The sequence below is a fragment of the Plectropomus leopardus genome, chromosome 6 (assembly GCF_026936395.1).
Source record: "Plectropomus leopardus strain MGB_pleo_1.0 chromosome 6, ASM2693639v1, whole genome shotgun sequence".
In the NCBI taxonomy this organism is placed as follows: Eukaryota; Metazoa; Chordata; class Actinopteri; order Perciformes; family Serranidae; genus Plectropomus; species Plectropomus leopardus.
In genome coordinates this window covers 7,864,834-7,890,377 of record NC_142181.1, presented here as the reverse complement: position 1 = coordinate 7,890,377, position 25,544 = coordinate 7,864,834, and the positions used below count along the sequence as shown (strand labels likewise).

Below are 25,544 nucleotides of genomic sequence, written 5' to 3'. Positions count from 1 at the left end.
CTTATCTGTTTTTATTCGCCAATTAGTTAGTATTTTTTTTTTTTACATACTTAAACAAACCTGTTATTTTTACCTAAATTAATACTGGCTTGTCAAGTTTTACACATGACTATTCACATTACATAGGATTTAAGAGACTTTAGTTAAGGAAAAGGCTATAACAAACATTATTTGGTCTCACTCTAACCAAAAGCTCTGTCAAAAGCTGGCTCCAAGCACAGAATGCAAACTAAAACAATATATTCTTTGGGAGTAAAGAACCACTTAAATCCTTGATTTTTCAATCATGCAATTATAATGTGAAAGAAAATAATGCACAGCCTCTTGATGCACTTAACTTTTTATTTTAATTCAGAGTTTGAAACTGCACATGCAGAACAATTCTTAATTAAAGTATAGTTTCTGACTGACTTATGGCCTACTCGAAGGCACTCATTCTCTCAGTCCAGCATGGGTAACCCCTTTCACTGCAGGAGACAGAAACAGAGAGAGAGAGAGAGAGAGAGAGAGAGATGAGTTTCAAAACACCTGGAATGAGACAAGCTGGTGTTTTGTTGAATATATGTGAGTAATTGCATTGGGTAAACTCACCATCTTAAGTCCTACTCAAAGTCCACAAGACTCCTCAGCAGAGAGGATGCATGGGGATTGACTGTTGCCAACTGGTGACTTTGGCAGTTTTCCTTGAAATGATTTTGCTCTGTCCAGCCTTGTGCCTCTTTGAGTTTACTCCAATGAAGAGCCTGAAAGATTATAGTAGAGATATTTTTCAGACATTGAGTAGAAATCAAGTTCTGTAACTTAACAACACAATTGAATGCAGCACATGTATTGATGTGCAATAGCATGTCCTCAAAAATATGTAATTCAAAATACATAGTGAAATCTTTTCTGCTGAATTACCATCCAAAAACCAGTGTGCACTGAATCTTACTCTCTTTTCAACTGTTTCAAGTAACTTCCATAGGCTGTACCCTAAAAGGTTTACAAAGTCATGACTAGTAATGTGCTTCATAAATTCACTGACAAAATGTGTGCTCACACAATAAATTAGATATAAATTTAAATGAGATCCATGTGTTGTCTGATAAACAGGAAATCACCTTTGATATTCTAGCTAGCTGCTTCATCCTTCTGTCGTCACCTGCACATATTCAGAAATACAAACAAATTGGACACAAAACTGATAAACTTTACACTGGTTTGTGAAAAAAATAAAATTGCTACTCACCAAATAATTAATAAGATGGAGATAGATGAAGAAAAGAACGGATCCAGCTTCACATGTGCAGTTTGGGTGAATGGCTCCTCCCCAAATTAAAAAAGTACTGCATGATACTGTTACTTTAGATACCTTGAACAGTAGCAGTAAAGTGCTGTATTTTAGGAATGCATTGCAGTTCTGATAAAAAAAAATGGTCATTGGACCATTATTTAACAGATTTTCTTGTATATTAACAATAAACCACTGTATTTAAATATAACATATTAACACTGTTGAAAATCTACTGTAAATTTACAGCAAAGGTTTACAGTGTGGGCTGATGCCATTTTTCATCATCTTCCTTTTTTTGAGTCTTCATCCAGTATTTCCACATAAGAGGCATTCGGGGCTTTAAAATCTTATAGGAGTTCATTAAACTTGACCATATTTCCTTTAACTTCATCCAAATAATCCGTTTCAGCCATCAAGCTGCAATGTTCATCCTCCACGTTAAATGTGACATTTTTCCTGCTCTGGCTGCGCGCAGACGCGCCGCGGTGTCATCCAAATCTTAAACAGGAGTCATTTCTGCTTTGTCGGAACTAAACATTTTTCTCAGAAAAACATCCAAAAAAAGTGTAGAAGTAGTGCCTTTTCATTCCGCTCTCAACGTAGGGCATTTTTTGTCACAGTATCATGCACCGCAGGCCATGACTTCACCACATATAATTGTTTGGCGACTTTGTCGCGGAGTTGAAAAACAAAAATGACAGTCCGTCAACAAAAAAAATCTGTCACGAAAATCGTTTCAAAATACTTCAGATAATATTTACAAACGAAAAATCCTCCTTGATAGTTTGTTTTGTGAGCACATACCTTCTCTGAAGTGCTGCTTTGTTTGTGTTGCCACATGCCAGCCGTCGTCTCCTTTTCCTTTTGTTTCGGTGCAAGCTGCACAGATCCTCTAGTGTCAATCCACAGCTCGTCATTAACGCTTTGTAGTGCCAAAAACATTGCAATTTGTTTTTCCTTTAACCCCTGTTTCACGTTTCTTTTGTTCTTGCCACATGGAGAATGCGGGTGCAGTGTGTCAGACGCCAAGCCGTCTTTCCAATAAAGATCCTTCAGTTTGCTTATTGTTTAGGGTTACCAACAAACATGGTGCAGTGATTTTAGTGAACTTTTTGTAATTTGGCTGAGGCGTTTGTCATCACGAGCGACGCTGAGGTTTGTGGTTATGGATGAGCTGGGGCTGAGGTCAATGACGGTATCTGCTGTCACCCGTCTTCCTCCCACCATGCACACCAACCTAACGACTAGCGCCCTCACTGCACCTGGAGGGTGCATGCTTGAAAATAAAGAACAAAGATATAAATGAGTCACGTTGATAAGAATAAGCACAAATGCGGCCCCTACAACAGCCAAAAAAACATCATAATACAACATTTCGAAAAAATGACCGAAAATGCCATACTATAGTATGACGAAAAATGTCAAAATATGACTGGGGGGCAATGATTCCCCAAGGAAACTTTTTTATAGCCTCTTGTTTTGACCTGTATATTGACGATGTCAAACAGAGGGGGTTTGGCAAAGAAACTGAAAGTAGTAAATTAGTAGAAAAGCCTGGGAGAGATTATGACTCACAGGGGAGAGGGCAATGAAAGAAACTTTTGGGAGATATCCTCATTCCAGGGTTCCCTGTTTAGAAAACCAGCTTAATTAATGAGATTGTGTTTTTTTTTTAACTGGACCATGCTTTCTTGACAGAAGAAGATATTCTCTTGCATGATGTCCTGCGTCCAGTCTTCAGGATCTTCACCAGAATATCGTTCTCTGATATATAGGGTTAAGATGTAAGACAGTGTGCACTAGTATCCTGGTTTGTTCTTAGCTAGAAATTGGCAAATTGTGGCGAGTTAATGCCTTATTTGGACTTCTGAATTTTTTTTTCTCCATTTTATGTTTTATGACTTTTTTGGGGGGGGGGCGTGTGTGTGTGTGTGTGTGTGTGTGTGTGTGTGTTTGGTGGACAGTAAAGTCAGTCTAAATCTATTTTATCTAATCTGGGTATAAACAGGAATCTCATGTTTCATGTAAACATATGGTAAATGGACTTACACTTGTATTGTGCTTTTATAGTTGTTTGAGACTACAATACAAGGTGCCACCTGCTAATCAATTATTCATGCACATTTAGACACCCATGGAACAGCCAAAGGGAGCAATTTTGGGTTCAGTATCTTGCCAAAGGATACCTCAAAATGCAGACTGGAGGTGCCAGGGATGGATTCGCTGACCCTCTGAGAAGTGGACGACCCACGCTGCCTACTAAGTTACAGCCATGTTTATATATTCTCCCCACTAAGATCAAAACGATGTTAAGAACTCAGAAGCAAAGATGCTAATGTGCATGTTGCATCACATGCAAGTGAGGTGTTGCCCAAGCTATTGAAAAATAAGAATAAAGTAGTGCTTCCTAGGGTTTTGCAAATTATTTGCTATCATCCCTTAGTAACTACTTAAAGGCAGAGGCTTTTCAGAAAGTCTTCCGCACGATATCAACCTCTGATGTAAAAAAAAACCTTTTGGATTTTTGGAAAATCACATATTCCTTTTTATTGCCAAATCATTTGATCAGTCTTGCCTGCATGTATTATACCATCTAAAGAAACGGCAACTTTAAACACAGCTTAAAACAAACTCCACACTTTATGATAGTAATTGGCACATTTGCTTTATTTTGAAAACAGACATTGAAACCATTTTTTATTTTTTTCATATGTTTTTTTTTCACAAGATTGAACTCCTTGATAAGTTGAAACTGGACATTGCACTCACTGGAACATGGGAAAAGTATTTTTTGTTTGCTCGTTTGTTTGATTTTTCTTTTTACCTTTTTTTGCGTAACATCAGTGCAAGAGTATTTTTCCAATTCATATAAACTGTCATAACAACACCAAAGACATCAAAAAGAAGCCGCCACACCTCTTAAGTTTTTGTGACTGCGAAAAAGTTCCTCTCAGAGGGAGAGTTCCCATCATGCATCTGGTTCGATGGTTCATGCTACTGTTCTCACGTTTGGTTGGCAGAACACAAATCGTCATGTAAGAGCCAGTTAAATCAATACTATAGCTGACTTCTAAAGTTATTATATGCTCATGTCATTTAAATGGCAACAGGTCCTTTATTATAAATGTGAGTAGACAGGGAGTTTGTAAAAGGGGTGTAAACCAAGCTTGAATGACTCAAGCAGAATAGAGAGAGAGTAATAGTCTTGTCCTATATGTGGTTTTTGGATTCAGGATAAAGCTGCCCAACTGGAAATGTCACACATTTAGTTATACATTCTATTCTCCATCCGATGTGTATGTGTATACATTAACTATTTGCTGTGTTTTCAATACACTTGTACTGCATTGAAAACTCGAGTTGCATTTCATAACCAGCTTGTTTTTGTGCGTGCATTTGCAGAAGTACAGATTTTATTTGCAAAATGTGTTTCAAGAAAGTGCATTGCAATGCAAATAAAGTATGGTGCATTCACAATGCAATTTAAATGTGTTAACATCCAGTTGGGCATGTTGATTCCACTAGAGATTCACTTACAATACATAGTGAAGATCAAATCAAATCCTCCTGCTCCTCCTCCTCCTCCACCTCATCATCATAATCATCATCATCATCATCATCAACATCTTCATCATCAAGGTAGCAATCAATTTCCATAATCATCATCATCAACATCATCATCATCACCATCACCACTTCCTCATAGTGTTAGCTTGAGCCAAAAAACTTAACGCTGGAAACTCCCCCAACATGAGAAAATCATTGCCACACAAAAAATGACAAACAAATAGAAACGGACTGCCTTCACATTGGGAAGGCAAAGAGCAACCTTTTTAGATTTTTGTTTTTGTGTTATTCTTCATACTCTTAATTCTGCTTTCTTTAAGGTTAGACTATGCCTTAGTCATCCTTGGACTCGGTACCCTCCGCTGCTGCATCTGCCGGGGTGGCCTCCTCTTCTTTAGACTCCTCTGCAGCATCTAGAAGGTTGAAGGGTAAAGACAGAGAAAAAAAGGCAAAGCGAGAGGAGGAAAATGAGATGGGCAGGTTGAAAGAAGGGGGACATGATAGATAAAAGGTAGGTTGGGGAGAGGAGAGAGGAAGGGAGAAAATTAGCCTGTGGAGAGGAGGTATTACATTGTGGGGTTGGGATAATAAAGCCCTATCTGGGGCTTCTGAGATACTGAGCATCAAAGATTTCACATATCAGCTGCTACTTTTGATGTTTTAAATATTGCACATCAGAAGGGTCTCTGTATAAAAAAGCATAAGGTAACATTCAAAAATCATGAAAATGTTGGTAAAAAATACACAAAGGACACTGTAATTCTGTGTTGCGCACATGATGTCAACTCTACTAAAACTGAGAACAAGTCAGTCAGAAGACGCAACCTAATGTCTGAATTCCAACTTTGGCTGTGTAAATAATAAAGAAGGAGAGTGCTCCTAATGGACGCATGAAACATTTGAACTGACATCACAACGCTAACAGCAGCATCTCAGCCTGTCACATCGAATACTGCGTGATGCCCACAGTGTACTGCTCTGTAACAACATCTAGTGGTGGCTTACTAAGAGGTGAATACTGCTGAATAACAATCCATGATACATCACAAAGCCATTACTAATCAAATTCGTTGCATAATATTGCCATGCTGATTTATATTCTCTTTATTTATTCTATTGTGCTTTTTTTAATCCAGTGCTGAATGCTTGTTTGCTGCTAATACATTATTATTATTATTATTATTATTATTATTATTATTATTATTATTATTATTATTATTATTATTATTATTATTATTATTATTATTATTATCATAGTTATTACATTTCCTGATAAGACTATGTCATACACTTTCAGGGCTACAATGATTTTGGGACCTTCATTTTATTGTTTCTGACCGAGCCTTTTATCCAAGTGCCCTGAGAGCGGTGATCTCATACAACAATGACCTCATACTCTTATAATAGAAGGAGGAGACATCAAAGAATGACATCATTGCATTGGAGATTGGGGTGATGGAGTGCATGTGTGTAGGCGTGTGTGTATGTGAGTGAGTGTGTGTGAGGCTGAGGCAGAGAGAAAGGCACAGAAGTGGGGCGATCATGTCTGTGTCAGTGCTTGCACTAATGTGTAAGTGTGTGTGTGACAAGACATCATGATGTTCCAGGTAAGAGGTAATTAGCTTGTTAGCCAGTATGACAGACTTGAGAATGTCATTTCTCTGCAGCCAGTGAACTGCATGATGCAAATACAATTTCACCCAATTCAGAGAGCCAAAGCCCATCATTTCTGGTATTTTGTCAACAGTGGCACCTCAGTTATCTACACCAATGATGGTTACTAAAAATGCTGGTTTAGTTCTGCTGATGCATTTGCACATGAGAGCTGGAGATGGGAAAACAAACACCCAAACTGTGCTGATCTTTGTTTTGGTGTGCCAATCTTGCCCACGGTTTTCCCTGATGTTTTTAGTAAACAATGTTAATGAGAGCATGACACATAGTTTGTGAAACTTGTAACTCCAATATCAAGTTGAGCTAAAGTGGAATAAAGCACTGGGGCTGGCATCAGCCATCACCTGATGGTCGCCTGCTTACCTTATCTATTTTTTCCAACATTGCTGCTCAATCGTATGTGACTACAATCACTGAGCAGATGATGGTAAGTGGTTATAGTAGTGATCGCTGCTGTTGTTCATGCTGTTCTGATATATTTTTTGTTTCTCTGTTGTTTTTTTGTTTTGTTTGTTTGGTTGGATGTTTTGTTTTGTTTCATTTTGTTTTACTGTGTTTTAAATATTCTAACTTGTCTACACTTAAAGGCTTGCATTTAAAGGTCCAGTGTGTAGGATTTGGGGGCATTCATTCGCATGAATGGAATATAATATTCATAACTATGTTTTTATTAGTTTCTAATTGCCTGGAAATAATAATCAGTTTGTTTTCAACACCTCAGACTGAGCCATTCCTGGATTTGTTTTTAACATAAGCCTTTTTCTCTCAATTGAAAAAAGGGGCCTCCCATTAGGAGAGCCACAAGGCATTGCTCTGGATCCGCTACATTTCTTTGTCTATGTTATCGTTCAGGTTCAGCATAATGCTATGCTGACCCCCAGTGTTTGCACTGATTTTCACTGCTATGCAGATGGCACTTAGTTCACTAAACATGTTGATACTGAGCCCTATTTACTTATTTGAAAGTGACATCTCATTAATTTACAGATGTCCCAAAATGTCCTCAAACTAAATGTCACAACAAAATAGATGTTCTTTACATTGGTACAAAGGTGCAGAGGGAAAAAAATGCTCTTTGCTACACTTTTCCAGCACTTTCCACCTAAGGCAAAAATCTGCGTGTTACTGTCAACTCTGATCTAACTTTCCTTCTGCATATAAGTTTTATCACAGAAGCTTATGCATGCTTTTATTTCAAGTACCCTCACACATAATGCTGCTGTCAGAGTTTTCACTGGTTGAAAGAAAAGAGATCCCACCACTCTTGACTCTGCACTGGCTCTCAGTTAGTTGTTGGTTAAACTTCAAGATTATTGTACCTGTCTATAAATATATGGATAGACTTTCTCATGAGAATGTGATATGATATAATGGAAATATATGCCCCTGGTAGATTCCTGAGATTCACACACTCTCTGCTGCTCACCAAACACTAAAGATCTGTGGTGAAGCTGCTTTCTGTAGTTTAAGATCCAAACTGTCATATTCTCTGTCCCTTAGAAGTCAAACGCTGCTCAATCTTAGACAACTACTAATGCAGATGATGGTAAAAGTGGTTATTGTAATGATCATTGTTGATATTTATGTTGTTCTCATTCACCATTATATATTTCCCTGTTGTTGTTGTGTTGTTTTTTTTTTTATTTCTTATGATTTTAACTTTGAGCTGCATTAGAAAGTCCAGTATGTAGGATTTAGGAGCATCTATCGACATAAATGGAATAAATAATCATACCTATGTTTTCATTAGTGTATAATCACATGAAAATAAGAATTCACTTGTTTTTGTTACCTTAGAATGAGCTGATTATATCTATATAGAGAGGGTTCTCTTCCACAGAGTCTGCTAAGCTGTTTTTTACAGTAGCACAGAGTGGACATGAATAATAACGGCTCTAGAAAGGGCCAGTCATATTATGGAATTTTAAAATTTTAACATTTAAAAAATCATAGTGTCTCTGGCTTCCTCCATTCCAAAGAGATGCAGGTCAGGTTGATTGGTGACTCTAAATTGCCCTTAGGTGTGACTGTAAGCGTGAAAGGTTGTCTGTCTATACGTGTTGGCCCTGCGATAGTCTGGCGACCTGTCCTTGCCAGGACAAGCAGTTACAGAAAATGAATGAATGAATGAAAAAATCATAATTCCCCTACCTACTAGGCATTGAGTAGAAGTTTTAGTTTCACAGCCTTACTTGCTAGATGCTATTAAATCCTACACACTAGGCCTTTGGTGTATAAAAGGAGCTACATGAATAAAGTTTATTATAATGTGTGAATGTGCACTGCAATGTCATCATGCTGTGACAGTTAGCAACTTGGTCAGGTGTAACTAAGTGAAGCCAGTGACACAGCCTATCCTTGGGGGATAATCTGGATCAAACCCTCATAAATCATTCAGTCAGCTCAGAGTACCTGGCGTCCTTCTGGTCAGTGTGCTGACAAACCTTAACCAAGTGACTTAGTTATGAATATTAATTAGCAGTTGGTAAAGCAGGTTGCGGCCATCAGTGTATTCTTAATTAGCAGTTCTTTTTCAAGCAGTGTTTGTTTGTGACAGGCTTCCCCAGTGCAGATCGTGACCAGTAGGGATCATTAATCATTCATTGAAATCAGAGCACCTGTTATCCCCACTCTGCTCCATACAGGGCAGCTATCCCATTGAGGTGGTAGCTATGACAACAGGGAGACAGTGCTGCCTAGGTGACCTAGTTTCCGTGTAGTTCTCCAGTTGGTGTGTGTGTGTTTCCCACTTCACACCCCCACCTACTCCAGACTGAGCATGCTCCATTAACTACCTGTCTGACCCAGTCTGAGAGTCCTTGGACCAGAAATATGAGTTCATGTCAAGATTTTGTTGTTTCAATGTTATAATGTAATTTCATAGCCTTCCAGTTTCCTCTATATGTTTCCACCATAATTGGATGTCAAATGGTAGTTTATTTTCATGTCTATTAGCTGTCGTTGAAGGACTAGACAGCAAAGGTCCTATGAAATATTTTCTACCTGCTGTAATGTAATGGGGCTATCCATTTTCACCAAAATTGTGTTAGATTTCAATAAATGACTGTAGCTTCCACGTCAATGCAATGGCCCTGATGTCATGAAACTCATATGAACCCATCTAAGAGGTTCATGAACCTTTATGACCGACGAAACATGATGCTTTCTCATTACAAACAAAACAATGTGGCTTCTTAACAATAACTCTGATCGTTCCCATGCCTATTGTACAACATCATAACCTAGCCACACATCATTTAAAACACTGCATTTCTATCCCAATCTCCGCCTCATCAGTATGGAGTTTCCATCTTGCAGCGGCTGAGATACAAGGCTGTCTAATCTAATATTGAGCTGTGTCTCTGTGTTAACCAGTGAATGGTGGAGCACTGCCAAAGATCTTTAAATCCCAAAGACTCAACAAGCAGTTATTTCCTGCCGCTCCTGCCAAGCACACAACGGGAAAACTTACCTATTCCTTATTAGTTTTTTACAGTAAGTAATTGCTTTTTAATTGTTGTGTCTGGAAATATTTTTGTCTCTGAACTCAGTGCCCTTGCAAACGTGCACACCAAGTGTTCCAATTTAGAGATTTCGAGAGCCTACCTAACGTAACAAACATTTGTATGTGGGGTCCCTGTTGGTAGTAAATGTGCTGAAAAATGTGCCCTATATGGAATTGTCCACTGGTTCCATAATGACCCCATGCAAATTGCCAGCATGGATAAGTTAACCCAAATTGCTTAGGCAAAGGATACCTGGTACCAAGTAGGTATGATCCCAAAATGGGCATCTTATCTGGGGCCCACAGGTAAACCCACTTGTGTGGTTATTGGCATGGGCCCATCATGCAACGGATTTACTATCCACTTGGCCCCCACATAGTATGTACCTTGTTTATCTTTTGTTTGGTTAGGCTCCTCCTTCTCAGCTGTCGGGCTGACAGCAGCAGGCACATCGGCTTGTCTGGCCTCCTCCTTTTTTTCTTCACTCTCCTCCTTCTTCTCCTCAGCTGTGGCCATGGTGGGAGTCTTGGCTACCGCTGGGGCTTCCACTTCTTTGGGCTTTTCCTCAGCTTTCTCCTCCACCTTTGGCTCCTCTTTCTGGGGCTCAGAGGGCGCCGTGGCAGCCATGGGAGAGGCAGCAGCCGGTGCTGCTGCTACAGGAGACGTTGCAGCGCCTACAGGAGAGGCAGCAGCAGCTGCCGGAGAGTTAGCTGGCTTGTCCGCCACTGGGCTTTTGGCTTGGCTTGTCTCCTCCTCCTTCTTGGCCTCCTCTCCTGCAGCTTCCTCCTCCTTTGCAGGTGCCTCCTCTCCCTCTGCTTTCTTTACCTCCTCTCCTCCCTCTGTTGCCTCCTCTGCAGCAGCAGGACTGTCTCCCTCCTTCTCTTCCTCTCCATCTTTCATCTTTTTCCGAGTTATGTGTCCACGGAAGCTGGCCTGTATTTTGGTGGCAGCCTTGTGGGCCTTGTCCTCGGGTTTGTTGGTGGTGCCATCCTGTTCAATCTTCTGGTCCGCCTCATCATTCTTCTCCACCTGGTACCAAGAGAAAAACCAGCAAGTTAACATCTACTGAGAGTGATCAAGCAGGTCCACTGGAAACCAGCAAGATAATGTACTAGTTGTGATGCTTAAATTTGAAAAGAATCCCTCTATTTGGGGGTATGTAGCTTGATGATGATCATCCGAAAATATCATGCTGGCAAAAAAGGTACAAAATGTCATGAGCTGAAAGGTCAGAAGTCAGAAAAAGACAAAAGTATCTTCTATGAGAGAGGCTTTATGAGTAAATTTATGAGTTTATGTATTTATAGCCATTACTAGAGAATTATAGACTGGGAAAAGTTGGGTTAGGGTTTCAGGACTGGTTTAAAATTGAGTAAAGATGTAGGACTGAATGAGGAACAGGGTTAGGAATAGGAAAGTACACAATGTAATATTGAAAGGGGTTCCATGATATTACCTTCTGTAACTGGATCCATAGCTGTCCATCAAATAGTGGGTTGTGCTATGAGTCATATAAATCTAATAAAAAGAAACCAAATCAAATAAAGGAATGAATGATGAGCACTGAAAGTGGCAAACAAAATGAATCAGTACATTCAAAATGAATAGGCAAAGAAATCAAGGTAAAGTACTCTCTATAGACAAAATTCAACCAATCAAAAGCTTTAAAAGTGCACCTTAAATGAATGTGAATAAGCAACATGAAGCAAAACACAAACTGTCAAAGAGCATGCAGGCAGCGCAGCATCAGTTAGCCAAATGATTAAGATGTGAAAAGTCCAGAATGTGTGTTTTTTTTTTGTTGTTTTTTTTTTGTCCTTTTGTTAGGTATAAAGTCTTTGTCAGGATCCAGTGATACATTCAAGACAATAATGGATTTGTAGAATCTGATCATTTTATGTGCTGCAAAGAGGAGATTTGGTTCCACTGTGAATAATGAGAATAACAGATGTGTGTGTGGGTCGATTGTCTCCACATAATAAATCGGATACAGTGGGATCTGGGCACTACAAATGACTCTTGGCATTTATTGCGGTTATTCAATCCAGACACGAGGTTGATTATTGTCCTCTTGAAAATGGTGCTGAAATGGATTTGGTGAATAATTAAACCTAAATGCAGTACCTCTCCCTGGTATTCATTAATGTCCACTGCCTGGATTCACCGCTAATGACATCTTCAAAATTGTAGGCAGTAAAATATGAGCATTCAAAATTGAGGCTCTCTATACAAAATAATGAGATGATCTCTTCCTCTAGGTACAGTAGCTTTCTACGTCTCCATAACTGGCTGCTAGGGAACGAGCTGCCTGCGAGAATCTCCTCAGCATTCACTGCCATACCCCTCCCAACCATCAAAGGTTACCTTGACAACCAGAGTGCTAACTCATCACGGCGCTGTCTGCTGGTTGGTGCTATGAAAGACTATATGTCACCCTGATTGGCAGTGCACCTGACCCCTCAGGGGAGCGGGCCAATAGGAACTCGTAAATCAGGCGGAGCAATCGGCATGGTTAAGGAGGGGTTGTGTGTGATGCGGTAGGGTGCGGTGTAGGGCCGGCGGGGGGGGGGCGAAAGGGGTTATCTGTATCATTGCTGGTGGTGTGTGTCACTGAGCTTCTTCTGTAAAGTCAGTGAATTTGGGTGGAAATGGTATCAAGATGTGACTCTCCATCAGTGTATCTCTTGATAACCCACTGTCTCTAATAGGGTCATAATGTTGAATATGAGGTTTGACTTAAACAGCTGCCTGTGTGAGGAATTGCATCTGTGCGACATGATTTAAGAGCCAGAGGCCCTAAACCAACATGTCTTCTTCAGGGTCAGTGTGTCAGTCCAATATTGGAGCAGGGAGGCCAAGGTGCAGCTGTGTTGGTATATTCACCTCCTCCAACTTTATTCACATGCCATTCCCAGGGTTCAGGGTGTAAATCCTGCCAAGGGCCTTCCTGCAATTCTTAATATACACCATCTTTCCAAAGCAATTTTGTGCAATGCAATATTTAAGAAAAACACCCTGATACTATTGGTTGTGAGAGGGATAGTAGATTTTCAGCAACTTTATTTATACTGCTCCTATGTTATGCATTTTAAAAAATGAGCCAATGCTGTTCACTTAACAACAGCTGTTAAGTCTTGAAATGAACTTCTGCAAGTTTCCTGCTATTAGAAAAGATAGACAGCATTGAGAAAGCCAAAGCACCACCGGCACACCCTCTGCTCTTAATAATATGTAGGTCTCTGGTGACTTATTGCGCTTTTACAATGTCTGATCTCATGGGTGCTTACAATTGCCAAAAATTTGACCTAAGCACTTAACTCTAAATAGAATTACTTACCGGCTGCATACAGTGAGTCAGACACACAGAGAGAAAGAGGGTGTTTGGGAATATGGTGGTATGACATCATTGTTGGAACGGAGGGTATGTCATTCACCTCAGAGATCTGGGCGCAAATGTAATAACATAGCAGAGTGCCAGGTGATCTCATATGAAGACAGGAAAGAAAGACCACCATCATAGTTTGACCACAATTATAGCGTCATCATTTGAATTATTGATATCTGTCTGTGCATCACATTCAAAAGTGCTGCGCTGTGATTTTCTGTAGTCTCTTTCCATGGGCCATAAGATTCACTGAGCTACCATATTAAAGCAATTATGCTCTGTTATACAAGTGTTCAATGACCGAAATTGTTGCTGCATTAAAATCTTGTATTGTCCAAACAGAAACATTATTGCAAATCCTTTAAGAATTGCCTCTTGACTGTTAACTGAACCCTGGTCACGTAGCCTCCTGCAGGCGCTATTGCACTTGGTGTCTGTGCGGCACACATTTTCATTCATAAATACGGCAGCACCCTCCCAAAGGTACGACGCGCCACAAGGTGCACTCCCTTTGCCTGCACACCAAGACTCCACGACCGTTTAATCAGATTAATTTGCAAAGAAGCAACATATTTGCATTATCAGGTTAATCAAATGACTTCTTACAATTACCCCGCAGTGTTTCCTCTTTGGTCTTTCTGGTTGCCATAGATACATTACATTAACCACTTAAAACTGTTTTTATTACCCAGCAAAAAATGTTTGCAATATAAAGGTGATTTTCTTGCACGACTGTAAAACGAATTATGCAATCATGCAATTATAAAAGCTACAGGAGCATTAACAGCCTGCTGTAGGACACTATACTAGGCTATGTGTAGGTGACAAATAATTACACCAATCTTCACGCTCAGAACCTAAATGTACAGTACAATAGCTCACAGGTTAATTTCTCTTAAAAATTCTTAAATGTTCAGTCTGGCGGCTGAATGTGTCTATTACAGCTTTGCCTATCAGCTGCAGCCTCTCCCTGTCTGTGTCTGTCCTTGGGTGGGCACCGGCTGTCGTGAGAACCACACCCCAGAGTCAATGGCTTTACCGACAGATCCATAACCACACACACACACACACACACACACACACACACCATCCCCCAATGGTGACACACAGTAACAATCCGCCACCTTCCCATTGCCTCATTGCCAGTGCCATTAGGGACTTGTTTCGGGAGGAGGGGGTGGGCAGGGGAAGACATAGCGGAGCAGTGGGGTTTATGCTGGTTGATTTACCACAGAACCACAGCTCACGCTAATGCATACACCAGGCGTGCATATAATCATGTTTTTTTTTTATTCTGATCCATTCAAGCGGGAGACTCCCTTTTCACCTCGCTGTTTGGATCGAATGCCGCTAGCAAGAGGGGAGAGATATATCTATGGTAATATTTGCATTTATAATGGTGGAGATTTGCAGAGGCCCTTTTATCACAAACCCAACAGGTGCAGTGGCTGAAATGATGTAACCCAAGTCACTTTAATATGTAATTATTGAAGATATGTGTAAGTGCTTAAACATATAGTACATCTGCTATTTTACATAAAAAAATGAACTCCCCAAACATTTCTCATACAACAGTTCCAAAGCAAGCAGCAAGGTAACATTAGCCACCTTGCCAGTGGCACGTACACTTCCTGCAATGACACCTTTCTCCTGAAAAGCCGAGCCTGATTTCAATGGCTGACTGCCTTTCTGCAAGGAACCATCCAGACACTAAAGAGCCAAGATGAGCTGCTGTCTGCTGAATATCTCCCTCTCCTTCTTTCTGTCGTCTTTCACTCTCTTTCTCAGTGAGCAAACTGCTACCCACTCATTCTCCCTCTCACACACGCATACAGACACAGCGGAGCACCACACCCTTTTAGCCAGCTATCTCCTGCAGATGAGGAGAGGGGGGCTCAGGTGGTGACTGCCACGGCCCCCCTCGCCATCCCTCTCTCTCTCTCTCTCTCTCTCTCTCTTTCTCTTTCTCTTTCTCTCTCCCCTCTCTCTCTCTCCTTTGACGGTGAATTGATGAGCGATGTTAAAGGATGCACTGTTTCTTTTTACGACGGCCCGGGAAAAGATGCTCCGCGGCAACTAATAAGCGGCCATATGCCAGCGTCATTACATCCTCTGGAGCAGCCTTTAATTCAATTACACTGACTCTCTGCCTGAACAAAGGCTCCACAATCGCCACTGATCTCAAAGGGGATGGGGTGAGGATGGGGAGAGGGACAGTGGTGCTGAGGAGAGGGGTAAGTGGAGAGGGGATGGAGAAAAGGGACTAGGGCTGAACATAGTGGAAGTAGGAATTTGAAATAATTGCTGTGGCTGCTGCTTTGGCTGAAGAGAAGCATTGAATGCATGGAAAGTTAGGGTTAGGGTTAGGGCTAGGGCAAGGGCAAGGGATGAAGTATTAGTTTATGGGGTAAATGGCAGCTTGGGGTAGGCCTGGTGATGGATGAAGACCTGAGTTCACGATGGTCCTGGAAAAACTTGATCTAAACCTTTAAGTGAGGACAAGAAGCATCTTCTCTGATGGAGAATTTGGTTCTAAAACTGCATAAAACTAAAGATTTAGCAAAGGGCTGGGACTATCGACAGCACTCAAATGAAGTGCTGCTAGCCACTCCCATGGTGAAGATGTTGCAACAGCACTTAACACTCCACAATGGCAGCACCCTCAGCAATCCTGCCATGTTTAAAGCGGCAAACGGTGCTCTTTGCTCATCCATCCATGACGACTGCCTAGACTGTCCGGATTAATTTATGCCTGTGCTCCTCAAAAGCAGGAGGCAGGAGGATAAGTGCTTGTAGGCCGGGAGGATATTTTCCCCCGTGGTGAGGCGCACACGATTGAGGCAGCGATGGTAAGAAAAAGCCGGCGCCTCACCCACATGGCTGCAGTGTTCAGCACGCCGGTTTCCTTTCTTTTGATCGTTCCCACCTTTGTGCCTGCTCACCTCCCTCAAACCATCATCCCTTGCTCTGTCACCACCACATTCCCTGCCTATCATAGCAAGTTCCCTCTATTCCTTTCTGCTTTGCTGCCTCTCCCTACCTTCCCCCATACCTTGCAACCTCCCTCCCTGTATTTTTTCACCTCTTTTCCCCCACCAGGTTCCCTCTGCTCTCTACCTCCTCTTGCATCTCTTCCCCCATCTACCTCCATGTGCACCAGCTCCACTCCCACCCCGCTGCTTGTTCTCTCCCAGCTCTTCCCGCATGTCTCTCAACTGGCAAGCCTTGCTTCCTTTCTCTCTCTCCTCCCTGCCAGAGCCAATATGACTCATCCCGGCTAACGTTTAAGAAGCAATCACTGGAATCCAATGTGCTCTGAGTCTGATAAAATCACAATCGGTTTGAGATAGCTGCCGGAAAGCAGCCGTGATCACACACACAAAACCACCATGATAGCTGCTGAGTTACAAGCACATGCTACCTTCTTCATCACTGTCCAGACCCACCCGCTTCCATGCAACACCTTCTTTTTTTTAACTGCCACAGAGAACAGCCATGGGTTTTTACAAACTACCCAACGCCAGCCTTTCACACCCTTTAAATGAGTGCACACTTCATAGTACCCTCAATTGACAGCATCCACTTATAAAGCTGGAGGGCTGTGATAATCCATTTAGTCTCATTTATTCCCATTGTATTCCCCTGAGGCCACTGACATGATGGTGCTGCTCTCTCAATCCATACCCCACCCTTTTTTTCCTCTCTGTGGAAATTTACTTTCCTGTGTCACCCATTTTTGCTCAAGATAACAGAAGTACAAAAGACACTAAGATACCCATTTTAGGCTGAATTAAAAGCACACAGGTTGGTTTAATTACTATGAATCTTCATTAACAATGGTGGATTTGATGGTGGAGCTCCTGAACAAATCAGGGAGTGTTTCAGAGACAATACAGAATCTACCAAGTGCCTTCCAATAATCTATCACTATTTTTTTTCAAGTGCATGATCAATATGAGGGGATGCCGGGCTGACCGAGATCGAGTTACAGTCTTATGCCTCTCTGCAAGTACAGTGTGAGGTCTGAGGAGGCATTGTGGCAACATCCATTCATGCGGGATAATCACATTAACTAGGCGTGTCTGGGCTCTGTGGATAGACTTCTATAAAGACACGCCAGGCCCCGAGTCTAAGCAAATTACACCAACATTTTTGCTCTATTCTCTCCTCAAGCACCCGGATCTGACTACCAACCAACAGTCCCAAAGTTCAGAGTTGATCATTTGTAAAAGAGATATTGATAAAAGCAAATCAGAGCAGTTTACCGGTTTGGTTCTTCTTATGCAGCACAGCATAGTTGTAGTTGTTGTATCCTCCCTTTTTCTTCTCTGCTTCTTTCTTCCCTTTTTTTCCTCCCTTTCACTTCTTCTCTCTCACCCTCTCTCTCTCGCTCGCGCGCTCGCGCTCTCTCACTCTCTCGCTTTCTTGCACACACACACTCTCTCTCTCGCTCGCTCGCACTATGGCTGTATCAACAGCTAAGCCGCCCAGTGCATTTACTCATCCCAGTTTGCACACACACGCTCTTCAGTCGGTCTGCCTGGGTGCACCTCACTCTCTCTCTCTCTCTCTCCCTCTCTTACTTGCTGCCTGACAATGACTACAAGCCCACCCTTTAAACCCCTCCCTTCCCCTCTCTCCCTCCATCCATCCCTCTTTCCTCCCCTCCTCTCTTCACACTATCCCCCTCCTCTTTCTCCTCCTCTTCTTGCTCATAGTGATGACCCCCCCCACACACACACAGACACACACACACACACACCTCTTTTAAATCAGCACTCCTCTCTTCTACATCTTCTCACCCTCCTCCTCCTCTTCCTCCTCCTCTCTTCCAGCCTGGCTCAAGCAAAAGCTGCGGCCCCACCCTAAAAAGGCTCTTGTTTAATGACTGACTGGATACCTCCAATTTTTCGCTCTAATACATTTTTTTTATTCTGCTTTTTTTTCCCTCCCAAAACTAACCCTCTGTTTTACCCCCTCCCGTTCCACATATAGGGAGGTGTCTTTTTTCTTCCAAATGGAAGTCGCCTCCTCTGATTGCTCAGGCTCCCTCTCAGACTGTGTTATACACTCTCTGGATCTCTGATCAGTGATATGAGCCTGTGGGCTTTGCGTCCAAATTGCCACGGCGATGCCAAAAGCATGTTTTCTGGCACAGCCGGGAACATCTCTTGCCAGGACAGACGTGTGAAAGAGAGCAGTGATGATCGCATGCATGCACACACACACACGCACACACACACACACACACACACACGCACACACACTGTGCTCTTAGGACACGTCACCCGCAACCCACCCACCCCCCCATACCCAGCGCGCTCTGTTCTCATGGAAACACCAGCAGATAGACTAGAAGAGCAGAGGAGGAGGAGGAGTGTGTGTATGAGAGAGAGAGATGGAGGGAGAGAAAAGGATGAAGGTAGGAGGAGAAAGCAAGAGGGCCGGGTGTGGCAGACAAGGCAAAACTGCCTTTCTTTCCCTCTGCTTTTTTTCTCCTTCTGTGCCCACATTTGCACAGTCTGGTTTAATGAGCGGGCATGCATTATCCCCACAACTACATTTATAACCATTAAAGTGAGGTTTGCAGGCGCATGCTCATGCAAACACCCACACTCTGTATTTGTCTTTCATAATACACACACACACACACACACACACTGTGGTGTCAGAAAAGTCCCCACCCCCGCTCTGACACTGGCGAGCACCAGCAGATGCTACAGACAATGAGGATGGAGGGAGGGATGGAGAGCAGGAGGATAGACAGGGAGAGAGGGATGGATGGAGGAGTGGAGGAGTGGAGGAGTGGAGGAGGAGGAAGAGTCCTGAGGGGTTGTACTCTGCTATTCTTCCCTCTTACAGGATTATTCCACATCCAGTTCACTGAGGGGAAATCATTAACCTGAGCCACAGCCTTCCCGGTGGTCGCTGTTGCCACACAGGGAAATCTAGCACCGTTACTTAGCTGTACTACATCATCGCTATGTGTCATCATGCTCTATAACGGAGCGCGTGACACAGACGCTGTAATAATGCAGGGTTCTGCTGAGCACGCATGGTCTTTCTCAGCACTGGCCTGCTTTACTTTTTTACAGCTATGCACATTCATACAGCTGCCAGTTCATGGTCCCTTGCTGGGTGACTTCACTGGAATAACTAGGAGATAAGTGTCATGCTCAAGGGAGCAGACTGACTTTTACAAAGTTGTCTGAGATCCCACTTCCAAGCTTCAAATTAACAAAAAGTTGAACAATTAAAGGAACAACCTGAATACACAAGTTGAAAATCATGTTGATGAGTGTGAAAACGATGCAAATTATATGCTATGGTTCTCACAAATTACCAGATTAGAGAGGAAATGATTAGTCAATTGATTAGGATAAGGAAAGGAACCTGTTTTAATAATTGGTTTGCCATTAAAAGGTCTAGTGTGTAGGATTTAGGGACATCTATTGGCATATGTAGTATATACTGTATATAATGGTAGCCTAAATAATGTTTGTGGCTATGTTGTCATTGCTCACGATCACCTGAAACTAAGAATCATGTTTATATCTACATCCAGAGCAGGTCCTCTCCCGCAGAGTCCACCATGTTGTTTCTACAGAAGCCCAGAGCAGACAAACCAAACACTGGCTCTAGATAGTAGGGGGAGCAAATGCAATAATTGGCAGAATATAATTTGGAAGTGGATGTGGTTTAAAGTGGAAATGGGTGTGACCAAACTAGAAGTTGTCATTTTAAATCTTGAGCATGTTCAATCTCAAAACATCATGTTGTGCAGCATGTTTCTACAGTTGCTGGATTAAACAACATGTCTCCTTGAAATGGTACAAAACTAACATAGTCTCACTACAAACTTGACACAGGGTGACAGTCGGTCAGTGACCTTCCACATCAACCCTATGGCGTTCCAGGCTGCCGCTACAGTGATGTCAACAAATGCATGTGTGGTGGGATGACACCGAACGGCCCCTTTGCTCACACAACAGCGCGGAGTGTCACAATGGTTGGGATTAGCCACCAAAGTCATGTATGGTAAAGTTTAGACAAAAGAGGCAGATGGTGAGGTGTAGAAAACACACACAAACACACACATCCACATGGGACGCAGACTCTGGACTTCGGACTTGGGATTCACCCATCCACACTATAAGCATATCTGCACTCCTTATTACGTGGTTACCCAACCTGTTCTCAATTCCAACTCATAACGTCATGGGTTGACGCAGCAAGGATACCTAAAATGTCCTCGGTTGACATGGAGTCAGGAACCGACCGCCACCATGTGACGACTTAGGAGTGAGACCATGTTGGCAAAACGGTATGCAACAAGATTTTAGGTACATTATCTCTGGTTTGGTATGTGTGTAAGAGGGATTACTCAATCAGCAGTGAGTTGTATAAAAATACATGTCAAGTAGATATTTACTCATTGAAGTTTTTGGTTTCTATTTCACACTTTTTTCAAAATTTATGTTTCCCGTGCAAAAAAAGGCCCTTGAAGTACTGAAGTAAACCCTGCCATATTAAAAAGCAGTGCACCTGTGTAACACAATAATGCACCACAGTCTCTGTTCAAAGAAGTGTTTTGGTATGTTTTGTTGGGGCTGAACATAGGAATCATATTGATATGGTAAGAGATTGTACACAACTACCCAAATTAGGGTTTTCCTTCATTAGGAGTATGGATATTGACACATTTCACTGAGATAATACTTGTACACATAAAAAATACATTATCTGTACTAAGTACTCTGGTCAGCTCTACTAGATAGGGCCATTCACATATTTGCTTTGGCCACGTTCTATGCTTGGCTTATGGGAGAAGTTTCAGTTCTGCAAACTCCCTGCTAGATGCTGGGGTTGGAGCCGAGTACTTGGATGAAATGAGCATCCAATTCAGATAGAGGCATATACTTTTATATGAGTTTAAGCCATACCAACTTCCAGTTCAAACTCCACCCATTCCAAGTAACGATCAGGACCAGCACCATGAAGATACAATATGCACTGTTACTGTCAACCTATCAAGCCAAAAAATATCCAGGCCTCATCTGCTTCTAAAATGTGAATATTTGCTGGTTTTCATCGACTTCTATTATATTAAGTAGAATTATATCAAATAAGCTTGAAAGATTTGGAGAATCTATGCCAAGAAGCAATGGAGCTGTTCTGACAGCTCCCACAGGCCCAACACCTAACCATGACACTTCACCTGCAAGCACATATTATGCCATCCTATTTACTTGGAGATTTTCATCCATTTCTACAAATGAAAAGGTTTACAGCATCAACATTTAAACATCAAATGGCAAATCCCTTCAAATCAAACCCCACATTGGGAACAATAAGTCCTTTAAGAGAGAAATACAGCAACATATTTCTGTAACAAATGAATGGGGTTGTCTGAATGAAAAAAAAACAAACAAATCTGAACACTTAAATCCCCAAGAGCCAAATCAAGCTGATGCCGGGGCGGTGGGAGCTAAAGAAACAGAGTGAGTGTGTGTGTGTGTGGGACTGGCTTTGAAAACAATCCATCTGCAATTGCAGCAGGTTGGCCAGCAGTTGACTGCAGACTGACCCAGCCTAAAGTAGCTGCTACTCATGCAAACGGCCCAGTATGCTAATCTGTGTCCAATTATTTGATTGTTCTGTTAAGCAGCTGAATCTGCTGTTGCACTGACCACAAGGGATCAATAATGTCACACTGTCTTGTCAGTGCTGAGATGCAGTCATGAGGTATGTATTGGCAACGCTTTACTGTAGGTTGCTGATGCTTAACGTGATTATAAAGTCATTTTGACTTTAGTTAAAACTAGGACACAGTCTAAAATTTGTTACTGCTTGTGTATTTCAATTATACCCACAATACTTTGTCACATTAACACCTAAAGCAAGATTATTTGTTTTCAAATTTACTTTGGTGTACTTCCCTTTGGAGCACTGTTAGTTGTCCTACTTTTGAAATCTATATAGACCATAGACTGTATATAAAAATGGCCAATCCATCGGCCAGCTGGGCCAGCACGTGATCATGCCGCCATCTGAACCTTCTCTCTGACAGGATTGTTTGGAAGGATGTTCTCCAGGTTAGCTGGTCTCCTGCAGAAGAAAACATACTTAATATGATATATTCCATTTCTGCCCATATATCCCCCTAAATCCTACGCGGATGACCTTTAAATAAATCACAGTAAATGTTGCTTATCAAGTATTGTGCCACTGCCAACTGTGAGACAACCCTATTTTTACATGTATTTCCTGCTCGGTCCACCTTTGACTACACTGTTATTTGTTGTGTTCTACATCAACAATGCAGTCTGTCCTTTCAGACTGACAGAGATGAAGCTCTTCATTTGCAACATGAAAGGTCACTGTATCTGTGAAAGACAATTCACATGCAGTCTACCTACTGTAACTCATCTGGAAATATTCAGGCAAAAGCCACATACAATTTCATTAATTAAATACAATTAATTAGGAATAGGAAGATGGTGTGAACTAGAATCATAACCAAATGTTTAAAATAATCCTCCCTCAAGTGCCAAAATTTAAATCACTGAACAGCACCTGAACACTTAAATAGCTTATGTACACTATTCTGTAGGTGAGTTATTCCTCCATAGATGTAACGAACTGCCTGATATGTGATCTTCAATGAACAAAAAAATTGAATTTTCAAACCCTTTAGGTGGGCAGATAATTGCAGGAGCATCAAAGGTCTTCAACACAGATCCTGTATCTGACATTAAATATCCCTCACAGCAAACCACCTCATTTGTGCCGAGATCAAACCCAAACATCTGTAGAAGACGTACGAAAATGTAACACAAAATGCTAAAATGGTATTATAGCGGCAAGCACCTGTTTTGAAAACCTCAGAAGTTGCAGCTGTCTGGGTGTTTAATGACTGTTACTATAAGTAACACAGGTGATACATAATGGGTGTTAGTATAGCTTAACACCAAAACCAACATGGAGGGAAAAATTAAGCTGAAAACGTCACCCATAAGATGACACACTGTTGAGCAGATTTTGATGAGCATCACTGGAGACTACAACTTTCAGTCAATGAGCAGGAGTTTGATAAGACCAAATGTCAAAAATTAAGCAACACAATGAGTCATTGTTAAGACGTCGATGCTTGGGTGGTTAAATATGACAATGAAACCATCGCCAGTTGAGTGTAAAAGAACAGATAGACAGACAACAATTACAACTACAGTGAATTTACTGTAAAAAAAACCTGTAAAATTACTCATATATGAAGTATGTACTTATTCATGTAGAGAGAATCAATTTCTGTGAATATGTTGCAGTAAGTGTTAACCACAAAGAGGCACTTAAAGCAACAACATTAAAAACAGCAGGGGGCTTTTTTTCTTTTGCTGTAGCCAAATGTTTTCTACTTATGCAAAATCCCTAATGCTTACTGCCTCTACTACATTTTTCTTTTGTTTGTTTGTTTTCTCACACCACCAGGATTTGTGTAATACACCAATTCCCAGTCAACTCTGTCCAAAGCCAGAAGTCACAGCGTTTAGTACAACTGAAGAACTCAACTGGCCATCTAACCAGGAACACAATAAAATGAGTAATTTACAGTGAAATATTCATGGGTCTATTCCATCCATGTCTTTTTTAAAACGTTTTTTCTGTCTTAGCAATCTTTACTTATTGTGAAATCTATATTTAATATCCTAGATATGTAGATTAAGGCTGATTGTCCATGAGATTTTAGTGTCAAGTATTTATTCTCCCCTCAATACTCCAAAATGTCTCAGTTCTCTGGATGAATATCCTCACTGCTCCCTCCTGTTGTAAGGTATTGTGTGCTACACCAGTGTTCAATGCTTTAAAAAAACAACAAAATAAATCATCTGATAGGCAATGATAGCACCAAGATACTTTATGTACTGTCTACATCGTTCATTAAAGCTGTAAAAAATGCAACTAAAATTCAAAACTCCTGTATTTACTGAGTCACCAGGCAGCAGATAAATTGTGTTATGTTCTGTTATCATTTTAGGGGTATTTGCTTCACAATATACATAATATCTATGTATAGATGCAAAGTAGCATAAATTGACAGATGCATATCATTTTAAATAGCTTTTTTTGCAATGCATGCAAGTGATCAAGTGTATAGCCCAATTATCCATAATGCAAAAATTGTAATTTACCTTAGTAACTTGAATATTTTTTTAAACTTTGGCCAGGTCTACAAAGTTTTGAACATTTAGTTTAGCAATGAACAAACTTAAATTCACTTTAGTTGCTCCCTTGCTCTCTCTCCTCTCTCCCCTCAGTATGATTCCAGACAGCAGAGGACACTGACCTAGAGGAGGAAAATCAAAGGCTTTCTCCAGCAGCTGTAATGAAATAAAAGTATAGCAGGTGTCCACTTCTGAGTGACTGACAGCTGCACTCACACAATGTCACACAGGTGTTCATCCACGAAGACACAAAATACTGACTCGGGAGAAAGTAGAGTGACTTCTTTATAGCCTCAACTTTCTCTCAATGTTTCTTTTTTGTATTGCGGCATATAATGACACAAAAAAGAGGGAGAATTTTAGTCAATAATAACATTAAAAAAAGTGGCAAACTTGCAGTGCAGCAAAAGAAACATTCACAGCTCCACTATCATAGGTTCACTTCATAATGATTTGCGCTTTTTGATATTCACATTTTCAAGGTGGTGATATCTATTGCTTATTTATTAACTTTACAGGGTTATATCTGGGACTTTGTAGGGTTAAGGCAAACGTTCCCAACCTTTTTGACCCTTAAAAAAAAGCTAAGTTTACCTGTGCCCAAGTTGAGAACAGTTCAACCAAAGTGTGGTGAGAAAACAAATAAAAGCTGGAAATATTTCAAATTAACTGGTGGACCCTCAGATAGATGGATCCTGGGGTCCCTCACAGTGTCCTGATTGCCAGGTTAGGAACCACAGGTTAGGAACCACTGGGTTAAGGCCAGCCTGTTCTCATTACCAGGCCAAAAACCGACACTTTGTCACAGCCCATAGCATGTGATAGAGACACTAAAGTTGCCCATTGGCATCTCCATGCAACGCATTGAGCTTTGATTTAGTTCCAATGTAAATCCTTCTGCAGCACTATTTCAC

The 25,544-nt window shown here is 41.3% G+C and overlaps 1 protein-coding gene and 1 long non-coding RNA gene across 3 annotated transcripts; both read right to left on the bottom strand.

Annotated features, from left to right (window-relative positions):
• Positions 1-326: 326 nt before the first annotated feature.
• Positions 327-2,552, bottom strand: LOC121942840 (uncharacterized). Of its 2 annotated transcripts, none has more exons than XR_006105832.2 (5): positions 2,081-2,552; positions 1,232-1,402; positions 1,104-1,144; positions 592-743; positions 327-467 (listed from the first exon to the last, which is right to left on the bottom strand). It is a non-coding gene; the product is annotated as an uncharacterized LOC121942840 (long non-coding RNA). The 2 variants fall into 2 exon arrangements; XR_015776709.1 differs by having other exon boundaries at positions 1,232-1,354.
• A 1,363-nt stretch (positions 2,553-3,915) lies between these two features.
• gap43 (growth associated protein 43) lies at positions 3,916-18,006 on the bottom strand. Its single transcript, XM_042486081.2, has 3 exons — positions 17,674-18,006; positions 10,410-11,052; positions 3,916-5,256 (listed from the first exon to the last, which is right to left on the bottom strand). The coding sequence occupies exons 1-3, from the start codon at positions 17,701-17,703 to the stop codon at positions 5,177-5,179; spliced, it is 753 nt and encodes a 250-aa protein (XP_042342015.1). The 5' UTR covers positions 17,704-18,006; the 3' UTR covers positions 3,916-5,176.
• Between the last annotated feature and the right edge of the window lie 7,538 nt (positions 18,007-25,544).